The sequence below is a fragment of the Antedon bifida genome, chromosome 1, assembly GCF_963402885.1.
Source record: "Antedon bifida chromosome 1, ecAntBifi1.1, whole genome shotgun sequence".
Lineage (NCBI taxonomy): Eukaryota > Metazoa > Echinodermata > Crinoidea > Comatulida > Antedonidae > Antedon > Antedon bifida.
The window spans coordinates 25,939,242-25,951,234 of NC_136226.1; the positions used below are offsets into that span (position 1 = coordinate 25,939,242).

The 11,993-nt window shown below is 32.6% G+C and overlaps 1 protein-coding gene and 1 long non-coding RNA gene across 2 annotated transcripts; one reads left to right on the forward strand and one right to left on the reverse strand.

Moving 5' to 3' along the window:
* Positions 1-33: 33 nt before the first annotated feature.
* On the reverse strand, positions 34-11,659 carry LOC144847687 (uncharacterized). The gene is made up of 2 exons (XR_013613773.1): positions 11,602-11,659; positions 34-160 (listed from the first exon to the last, which is right to left on the reverse strand). It is a non-coding gene; the product is annotated as an uncharacterized LOC144847687 (long non-coding RNA).
* LOC144847394 (UBX domain-containing protein 6-like) lies at positions 3,716-11,588 on the forward strand. Its single transcript, XM_078703729.1, has 10 exons — positions 3,716-3,864; positions 4,331-4,482; positions 4,668-4,753; positions 5,052-5,180; positions 5,560-5,657; positions 6,173-6,327; positions 6,796-7,015; positions 7,753-7,883; positions 9,200-9,345; positions 10,406-11,588. The coding sequence occupies exons 1-10, from the start codon at positions 3,767-3,769 to the stop codon at positions 10,526-10,528; spliced, it is 1,338 nt and encodes a 445-aa protein (XP_078559855.1). The 5' UTR covers positions 3,716-3,766; the 3' UTR covers positions 10,529-11,588.
* Positions 11,660-11,993: the final 334 nt, after the last annotated feature.

Below are 11,993 nucleotides of genomic sequence, written 5' to 3' on the forward strand. Positions count from 1 at the left end.
CTCACCTCACCTAATTAATTTTATTTCAACATGCATCCAAAGACAAGTACATAACTCGCCAGTTAAGCTCTGTCTACGCTATCAAACTGTGACAAAAAAATGTGATGTGTTCATATATGGACATGATGATGTCATATCACTACCATATTTGGGAATATCCCTACCACATTAGGACATGTCACACTTTTTTTGTCAAACTAGTTTGATAGTGTAGACAGAGCCTTACACAGGCAGCAGGGAAACGAACACTATAGTCTATACATGAAGGAAATATTTAGATAATTCCTCCATGCTCTAAGCATATTGTGAATTGTCAGAAAACGTCACACATTTTATTTGCAATGTAGTTGTCACAATTGATTTTATAACAAGCAACCATGAAAGTGATATTATAACAATAGAAATATCAAATTTGGTGGTACCCTTTATAAATAACTACAAAGAAGTCTGTTATAGTATTCTAATAACTCCTCCATGTAGAACAAGCTTGTCACGCACTTACGAATGTTTGATATATCATTCATTGTGAACAATTACAAAATATATAATTATATTATAATTAAATTCAACAACATCAACCTCTCAGCAGCTCAAACAATTTTAGTTTTTTGCCATGTAAGGAATTTGTTTTTAAAGAAGTTTGCACAAAATGATTGTATCATGAAGTGAACCAAATTCTGTAAAAACACATGGGGTGTGTTGATTTTTGGAATTGAGACTATTGTGTGAATAGTGAAAATCAATATTGTTTACGGTACACCACGTACGTAGGCCGCGCCTAGTTCTGAAAAAAAAACTTGTTAGAACTACAAACAGTTCTTCTATTAAGACTGCATAGTTGATATACCGCAAAACATATTTCATGAGGTCAGGCTTTGTATAGATTATGAAGTTGATGCAAATAAGGTCTATGTTTTAGATTCAGGAATTATTAAATGATAAATAAAAAAAAACCCATGGAAAAAGAAATAAGCGCAATTGGACTAAATACTAATTATGTTAATATATACTATTATTTAAAAACATTGTTAGTTTTAATTACAAGTGTAATTACGCCATTACAGGACAACAGTGGTAACGATTGTATAGTTGTATGACGTCTGTATCTCGTACAAACATCACAATTGAACAGATAGATCGTTCGTCATTATTTAATGGATATACAATATATTTAATTGTGTAAGATTAAGTTAATTATATAGATTAAATGTTATATTGGATTATTAAAGTATGTATATGGATTATGATAAATAAATGTCTTATACATAAAATATAGTTTCGAATAATCGTGAATTATTTATATTTAGTATTTGTTTTCGCTAATTACTGTACATGTTACTATCTGATTGTTCGGTAAATTAGTACCAGCTACTGTCGGTCATGATGGTGGATTTGGGTAACTAACTGCTGTGATGCTAAATGTTCTAGCCTACACTGGTTGTGAAGATGTAGCACACTATGTGTGTTCGACTTATGATGAAGTGAAAACAGAAACACCCATCGATAACTGGTTTATAGAATACGTTCTGTGCCTGTAAATGTGTTTCTGTATACATTGATATATGAAAAATAATGATGAGAAATCATTATTTAGTACCGTATAATAACAATCAATTTGAGTCGATAGGTCCTAGTCACCTTTCACACGGAGGAGAAACATGCCGATAATGTACTTGAATAATCTTCAGAGAGATACGTTAAGACAATGTATTTATGAATCACTGTTTATTTATCTGTGTCACAATATTAGGCTTAATTTTTTTATATAAATATTAATTAATCATTTATAATTTTTGACAAAACTCCTAAAACATATTATACATTATGACCTACATACTTTACTTAAGGAGACGGCTGATTTTTCCTAGGGTGGGGCTAATATGGAGAGATGGGGCGGATGAGGAATCTTTTCATTAACAATTCAATTTCATCAACTTTAAAGGCAAAAGTTAATTCTACTTGGCAATGATATATCGTTACCCGAAAGAGACTGCAACATTTGATTTAGCTGTTTGCTTCTATTTCATTTGTATCTCAAGATCAAGCAACTGATAACTACAGAAGTGTCGTTTTGTCTGTAATTTGCCTTTTGGATAATATAGTTAAGTGTTATATTTTCGTCAGTTGGTATGATGCGTATGTATGTTTTGAGTCCGCCACTGATGTGATTGTAATCCTTCATGAGAGATGATGATGATGCTTAAATGTCAACCATAGCCAATGCAACGTATACACATTCATTGAGTCAAGCTATTCAGAATGCCCATTAAATACATTAAATAAATAGTTCTAAATTTTATAATATGGCATTATTATATCAAACACGGCAAATAGTTTTAGCATGGGGTTCTCGCATGGTATTCCTTCCATCATATCCAGTGCTGTAGCATCCTCCGATCATAATGTCTTCATGCCTCTTCTCAGTTCGAGGTTTATAGATAGTCTTCATGCACCGATTATACATTAACTACATTGCTATTCAATATCTGGGACCTGTAAAGAAAACACATCAGATGCTATTTAAGATGCACTGTCTTTCTGAAATTAAAATCCGACACTAAATAAAAGTTAGCGGCCTACCAACATATTAAGCCTATGTTTTTCGGATTTATATAGTGCGCATCTTCTTAAATTCTCCTATTCAAAGGCAACAAATGCATAATAAAGAATATGGAAAATTCATTGACGGTTCCTACATACCGTTATGTTCCGACACTTTTAATTTCTTTAGTCATGTGATCTAGTATGAATGGTATGTATACTCACCAAACAAGAAAAGAAGTCAAAGACGTTTGATATCCTCTTCCATATAATTGCCCAGAGATCTCCAACACACAAGAACATACAGTTAGTTAAAACCTTCAATGATAAGCACATTGTTGGCCTAGGTTGTTTTTGTTATTAACTATTAAGGCCTACGTTAAATTCCAGAATCCGGTACTACCAAAACGAAGTAAACATAGGCTTTGAAAAACTGTAAGGTTCAGCAAGGTTAATAGTCATTGTCCTGAACTGAAACTAGTAGAATGGAGGTATACGGATGATTTTAATAATTCATATCTCTTAACCGTATTTCTTCAAGCGTAACATATATTGTTGAAAACAAAGATCGCAGCATTCAAGTGTGGAAACCTTTGTGTTAAGGAATCCTTTTAAAACCTGTCAAGGCAAACATATTTATAATAAATTAACCGTAAATTACCTTTTTTTGTTGCCCAATGTCCGAGAATTTTATCCGAAAATTTACAACAAGTATGGCTTATGCTTTTTGGAATCATAAGGTCACATCATTGATAACCAACTAAATTAGTTAAAAATCTATCAATACACGCTAACTCGATAATTTCGAATTTGTTTTTCGTCTGTTTAACCTCCAAACATAAACTTTTATCTATGATGCAATTAATACTAATACATTTTCCAAAATTGTCATGTAATATTATGATGAATTCTCCAGGGTTGGCTGTTTAATTATTAATTTACTGTACTTACTAATCGTTTTTATTGGGTTTAATTTATTATTTTGGTGTAATTTATTTTTGCAATTGTTTCTAGTAAATATAGTATATATATATATATATAATAATAATAATATATGGTAATTGGTAATGTTAAATTAAGAATGTGTGTCCGCTGAAAAGCGTTGTTCAAATAAAGTTTATGGAGATAATTGTAAAATGAGGGCGCTGCTCATTATTTATGATTTATTTCACACTCTGCATTCATCAAGGTTTTAGGCCCCTTTATTTCTGTTTTAAAAGGCAAAATGAAGAAAATCGGGCAGTTTTTTGAACAAAAAAAGCTTGACCACAAGTTTAAAAAAGCTGGTGATGGTCATAAGCTTACAGATGAGAGGCCTACATCGTAGGTATCTTTGTACAATTGTCATTCCTGCGTTAGGTTATGCCTACCCTAGCCAGGCTAGCCTAGATAAAGACTCTGAGGCTAGCCTAGGCCTATGTAGGCTACCTAACTAGCTAGGCTGGCTAGTGTAGTAGGGCCAAAGAAGGCTAGCCAGACGGAGTAGAGCACTAGCGAAAATGAATTGCTACTGTATGGCAGGTTATTTATGTATATAGGCCCTAGGCTAACAATGCAATCCAATGCACACACAAACAAATAGAGTAGGCTATAGGCCTATCAATATATTCAATGAATTAATAATAAACACATTTTTAGTCTTGATCAAGACTAAAAATGTGTTTATTAAATTAATTGATAGCCCACTATCTATGTACTGTATGTACTACTAGAAAAGCAAACTTTTTTTAATTAGGCCTAGGCCTATATATAATATGAAAAATAACTGTTTTACCCCTTGTTTTCACAGTCCCACAGCTGCCAGCTCTAGCAGTAGCAGACCTCAAAGTGCAACCAGGCAAGTGTCTAGTGAAGGAGCTCAGATGGCTGGCATGGCTGCAATGGCTAGATTTGAGCAACCAAAGACAGATTCACGGAAAAAGAAAGCTATCCAAAGAGAGGGTAACAAGTGCTATTGTTGCCACCATATGTCAAGACTATATATTATATATTTTTTAAATTATTATTATTATTTACTACTAGCAGTGCTCTATTTGAAAAGAACTGCTTTCACAGTGCACCAGAGCATTAAAACATAAAAATAATATACAGTGATGAATTTTAAACAGTCACTTCTTTTATTTCAGCTCAACGACAAATAGAAAAAGAGCAAGCTGAAAGAATAGTGAACATGCCTGAAAATGCCAAAGCAACAAAGAGTCAGACTTCAAATGTTAGTAACTAAAAAATCAATGTTTGTAACTCAAAAACCAATGTTTAAATTGCAGTGATATCTTATACGAAATTGTACAATTATTTAAACATTGTTTCAAACTGTGTATGGGAACAAAACAGACATTTTGATCAAACTACTTCAATCATCTCCAACATCAAATCTTGACGTACATCTATTTGAAACCCAGAGATTTGGATAATAATAATAATCATCATATAATTACTGTTATCTAATATGGTAAATATGTTTTTTTGAATACAAATAATAGTTTCTTTATTAATATTTTGCATTGTAGGATCCTGAGGGCTTCTGTGATAGTGATTCTCCTGTCTCTGTCAGTGGTGTGTTCTTTACCTGTGCACTTAGCACTGAACGGGTAACAAAAAGTCTGTTAGACGAACACATACGTGAATGTATTCTGATGGTAGGTTATCCACTGTATATTTTTTTTCATTTTCACAGATTTCCTTAAATCTTTACTGTAAATTAATTAATTTAAGATTTCTCTATACCTGTTAATGTATGTATATAAAAAAGTATCTGTTTGGAGATCCTGCCTTGTGAATACTATAAGATGAGGGCATATCAATTTGATCTCACAGAGGAACTACTGTTGTACCGTACCATGCCAAGGGTGGTAAAAAGTCAGTACTGTACCTGAATCATACCATGAAAACCCCAGTGTTCTAATGGTAAGATGTCCGCATGCCAGGTTTGAATCTCGGTTTGGATGACTTTTTCGCAAGCTTGTAACTTTTGTTTGTTATCTACAGGAAATTTAATATTTTATAATTTATTCTTAGCATTTAGCTGTAGATCCTATCAAGGCATCTGCTTTTATGGTGAAGACAATAAACAAAGACAAAGAGAAAGTACAAGTTTGTGTAAACACAATAGAAAAGTAAGACTTCAATCGTAATAAGGTTATATGCATAATAATGCATATAACCTAATAAAATATTCTTTCAAGAAACCAACACCAAACACAGCTTTAGCCTCTTTCCATGCATCTTATAAACATTACACAAATAATGAATGTTTATGAGGGTAAATGAAAATGGAACAAATTTTCATCATTCACCAAATGAAATTATTTGTTCCATTGGACACGAACATTCATAATTTGTTTTCTATAACACACCTACTTTTACCAGATTGTGCTCCAATTTTGTATACATATAGACAGTGCATATACAGGTTGATCGAACATGATTATCCTCTGTCGCATGTGTGGCAAAATTGCAGTACTAGCATAAAACAACATTGCACTCCTGACATAATTAAGAGTGCAATAGAACATTTATTTACTATCATGTTCCTCACAATCTTCCAATCAAATGACAAGAATCTACTGAGGTGTTTTATAAAATATAATAATACCCATATTCTATCAATTTTAATTGTTGGTATTCTTAGATATATTAATAATGTGTGTGCTCATCCTGATGAGGAGAAGTATAGTAAAATACGTCTTGGTAACAAAGCCTTCCAGGAACGAGTAGGATCAATAGAGGGCGCTGAGGAATTTCTACAAGCCATAGGATTCGAAAGATCATTGATAAAACAAGATGGTAAAATTTAAAATTGGTTGTTCACATAAATATTAACATTGTATTTTTTGAGCGAGTGAGTGGCCGAGCGGTTAAGACAGTGGAACAGTAAATACATAGCCATAATAATAACGTCAAGGGTTCGAGGCTCACTTGCACCATGGTTCTGGTGGAAGAGCAAGTCTTCTCGGATAAGGACTATAAACCATAGGTCCAGTGTACACATCTAGCACATGTGCACCAGTTTTTGACTGGGGAGGTCACCCAGTATAAATAAATACAAACAAATTATTATTACTGTTTGTTTATTTAGTATTATTTATTTTGTCTATTTACTGATTGTTCATTATCCATATAAATCAAGAGTACATTTTTATTGACGTCTTCTTTTCTTCCTGACAGCAACAACGATTTTGAGACGCAAACATAAGTAATGAAATACCTCTAAAATTAATTATATTTATACAATTAAACAATTTTTTTTTTCAGAACAAGAAGAATATTACCTTGTACTCAATGAAGATAAAAAACAAAACCCAGACCAACTAAAAGCATACTTTGATGTTCTTGCCAACACACAACCATTAAAACCAACCTTAGATCGTGACATACAGGTCTTTCATCCAAATAATAGTGTTTTACGTTTCAACTTGCCATCTGATTTCTACAATGTAACTTCACAAGAAGTTGAACGAGAACAACAATTAAGGTAAAACGCAATGCATGTAAAAGATGTAGACATTTTCAACAGAGTGTGGGTGGGGTTGATTAAGATCATTTTTAATCTACCAGGACACTACAAAAGTAAAGGCAGTGGATTATAAACAGATTATATTATTGATTTCTTTTTTATGAATAAAAAAAAATTAATGAACAGTTCAAAATGTGGTCAATCTGTGGCTTTGACAGAAAATTGTCTATTGTTTAGAATGGGCAGTTAATTGGCTACTAGCTTAATATGCATGTCCCAAAGAACTGTACAGAAAATGTGGCTTTCAACAAATGGAATATAATCTTTACCACCTAAAATCGAAATTCAGACTAAACACTGAGAATAAAATTTGTATTTATTTTTAAAAATTTCATGTCCATTTGTTAAATTTGTTATTTATTTACTACTGTTTATTCCTATAAATTGTCATCAGAGGCCAATTTCCAAACAATTTTAAAATCAGATGCATGGTTAGAAAACTTTTAAAATATGCATTGATAGATAAATACATTACTATAAAATAGACAAAACATACAATAATTAATGTTTATTGTTCATACCGCTGTCTATTGAGTAGATTCGTTAGAAATGGTATTGCACTTTTTAAAATAATGTTCAATAGTGCGTACTATTGCACGCCATGTGACCCACAATCATCCAATCAAATGACAGGAAATTAGTTAGGTGTTATATAATAGTTATTAGTATGAAGACTTCAATGTTTGTGTTTATAGAGCTGAAGAAGTGGAAAAGAACTCAATGTTAAGAACTAAAGCTATGCGTGAAGCCGACTTAAAGAAACAACTAAGACGATACCGGTACGTCCTCATCCGAATCAGATTCCCAGATGGAATCATTTTACAAGGTAATAAAACATAGTAATATATTTCTAACCTTTGAACTGCAAAATAGGGACAGTGACGACAGACACGCTCAGCTTACTGTTTTGAAAATGTTGTTTGACTGCAGTAGGCTGATAAAGCGCAATGTGTGCCATCTATAACTGCTCCATTCCACGGCCAAAACCTGCATCTCTTTTTACAAAGCCTAGCCTTCGAAATTTGATTCAAGATGAAAGGTTTATTATTACCTCCGCCAAGGAGGTTATGTTTTCACCCCTGTATGTTTGTGTGTGTGTGTGTGCCTAGAGACCACAGTTTTTATCCGATTCTCACCAAACTTAGCCACAATGATCAATGACACATCATATAATTGTGGTTAAATTTTGAAGGGTCAGGGTCAAAGATCAAGGTCCACAAAAAAAAAAAAAAAAAGAAATAAAATAATAATTAAAAAAAAAAAACCTCAGTGGGACTTGAACCAGCGATCTCAACTGTGAGAGGCTGGATACATAACCATTACATCACACTGTCATCCACAACTTTGTAGTGTGCAGTTAGCATATTTACACTTAGAACTAATAAAAACAATTTAAAAAAAAATATTCAGGGGGCATTTTATGTAGGGGAATTTTACAGTAGGCGGAGGTTTGTACTCTCAGAGTACCCTCTAGTTGTTTATTATATTAATTGAATAAAAGTTTATTTTATAACAGTTGGGGTGTATAAACATTGTTTTGTATTTATTCAATGGGGAGAATATTCGACTCGGTTTCATTCTCTCCATTCAACTCATATACATTCATTCTTTTTATACCAATCCCTAGGTTCTCATCAGACTGAATGAAATAAACATTTTTATAATCCAGCTATAACACAATGATTAACATTAGACCTATGCAATGAAGCGACGATTTATAATTAGCTTAATATTTATATCAAAAGATGGTAATATTGAATCTTGTGAACTGCTCTTGGCATTATAGCCAAGATATAAATTATTAATTTGATAATTATATTTTAATGAATATATAAGTTTATTTCATTGACAGCCGAGTTTCCTACTATTTGCAAACTAATATGTTGCTAGGCTATGCCTCGACACAGATCGTCACATGTCACGCCTTGTGGCAAATCTACTAATTTACTATTTTGGTAATTCGAACATGTGGCCTACAGAAATATTCACGATTTCTAAGGAGCTATCATACTGTACAATACGATACGATATTTTGTTATCCTTGCTGTTACTATTGTAAAGTGTGTATATAAAGTGTAAATAAACCAAATAAGAGCAGATATTACAACAGATAATATATGAATTTGTTACATCTTGTTTCAGGTACTTTCTATGCCCGAGATAAATTATCATCGTTGACAGAATTTGTAAGAGAATGTCTTGTAAACGATTGGCAGCCATTTTACCTAGTCACTCAAACAAGGCAAAAACTCACTGAAGAAACTTCAATGCTTGCTGAGTTACAACTTGTGAGTGTTAAGTTTGGTCTTAAGCTCTGTCTACACTTTCAAACTGTATGTCATATCACTATCATATTTAGGAATATCACTACCATATTTGGACACATCACACCTTTTTTGTCAAACTAGTTTATAGTGTAGACAGAGCTTAAGTTCATGCTGTAGACAAAGATGTTTCAAATATAATGATTAATACGAGCTGTACCACCAGTGGATGGGTGGTGAATATTTCAGACGAGGTGACCACCTCACTGCCTCACTGGCTTAGCTATGGCCCAGACACTAATTTATTTAACTATTAAATTAACTATTTATTCTTCCAATAAAAACAAAATATGGACTAAAATGATACAAGACTATTTGAAAAATGTACTAAACTACACAAGGTCTTGAGACACACATGGCCCATGTCTAATGAAGATGAAGCATAAAGATAGAAACATTCTACCAATTAGAGGCAATGATAATCACAAAATATACCTAGTCCTTTGGTAATGATTCTAATCAGTTTTAATTACACTATTATTAATCCTGTGAATACTGTTCCGGCGAGCTCTCATATGGGAGCTTCAAAGTGATGGAGAACGGAGCGGTGTAAATGGCTCTACTTTTCTTCTTTTTTTGGTTATCTTAGGATATTTTATGGATCTTTTTTTGGGTGTAAAGCGCTTAGAAACATTGTAGTAGGCGTTAATATAAGATTACCATTACGGTGGAGCACTGTGGCGCAGTGGTTAGAGCATTGGCCCGGTCACTGCAGTGTTGAGTCCTTGAGCAAGATTCTTTATCCACATTGTTCCTCCCCACCCAGGTGATAGAAATGGGTACCGGTATGTAAAAAGTACTGGGAAGGTAAATCAGACTCGTTTGTGCGGGAGGAGTGGCGTACCCCCCACAAACAAACACACTTAGTGGAGTCTGGCCCAAACGCTAAGGAAATGGAGATGGGCACCACGGCCGTTAGCATTAGCTAAGGTTTCGACTTTACCTTTACCTTTACCATTATTTACTTTTGTCATGGATAGTTGGTCAACAGAAGCATTATTTATATCAATATTTTCTCTTCCAGGCCCCAGCAGCTATGCTACACTTTCAATGGGATGAAAGCATTGCAAGAGATATTGCCTTAGCACACACTCAAGAAACTACAATACTCAAATCTTCTATTTTGAAACTTATGAAACCATTGTAAAGTGTTCTTTTATGGGTTGATAATTTGACTTTGATCATACATAAAATTTGATGTATTTTATATACCCAGCTGATGATATAGTGTGTGTATCTCTTTCTGTTACATATGAATTTGTCATTGTCATATAATTATTATTAAAGGGTTAATTTATTATTATAATATCTTTATATCAACATCATAAGCAAATGTTACAATATTACGATACTAATAGTGGGAATAGGAGCTGGAATTTACATTTGGCACCCACAAACAAAAGTACATTGATAATAACAATATTCAGTACCTGTTTAAAACATGATAGTTTAAAGAGGCAACCTTAAATCGTATCGTATATTGCAATATTCAAACAGTCTTAAGCATAGAGTAATCTATTTTCTTTGTTACTTACTTTTCTTAGAAACTATAATTGATAATATTATATATTGAGAAATTTTATTTATATTGTTTGAAGGTTTGCATGGCGATATATGTTGATATAAAGTTTGCGGTATACCACATATATATAACTCTGTCCATGAGAAGCAATGCTCTTCTATAGCTAGTTCCAATCCATTCCACTGTCAATTGTTTTTAGCTTTCACATTGGTCCCACCCAATTTCACTTATAGTCTGAGTTTCCTGAACTTTCTGCATTCTCATTCCTGAGGATGACTAAACAGTTCTTTTCAGAACTACATACATGGTGTACTGCAAATTTTATATCAAATTTTATTTATATAGAATGTCATGGCTTTGTATATACATATTTTATGATAAAAGAGAAAATAACATATAATCAGGAAACTGCTATTACAGTACAATATATACTTAAGAACATTCTGTACTGGAACTTAGGGGTTTAGTAGTTTGACCCCCGCTGTGACCTACAATATGATTTGAATGTCATTCAACTTGTTCAGTAATCTTTAATGAAATGTGTGCTGAAAATGTTTATCTAAACAATAAAAATAATTGTCTTAAGCTCTGTCTACACTATCAGACTTTATGTGACAACAAAATGTGATGTGCCCATATATGGACATGATAATGTCATATCACTACCATATTTGGGAATACAATATTTGGCACATCACATTTTTTTTGTCACATAAAGTTTGATAGTGTAGACAGAGCTTTATAGACCTCTTAATAACATTTCCAACTGCTTTTACACAAAATAAGAAATGTATTATGTAAATAATATTGCATGTAAATATCTACAATGTATTAGATGGAATATAGTTAACCAAGATACACTCATTTAACACTCAATTGTTAACATCCTCTACACATTAGATGTTCATCTTTGTTGTAGTACAGTATGTTGCCATTTATATTTTTTCTAAATAAACTAAACAGTAACTGTATAAATGTGTTTATTAATTGTACTTCATTGAACAGTAAAAATAATGTTTTAATTTTTTTTATTTCACTCTTTTATACAAGAAACCAGAAAAAAAAGTTGCTCACAAGCAGGCGCTTTTTT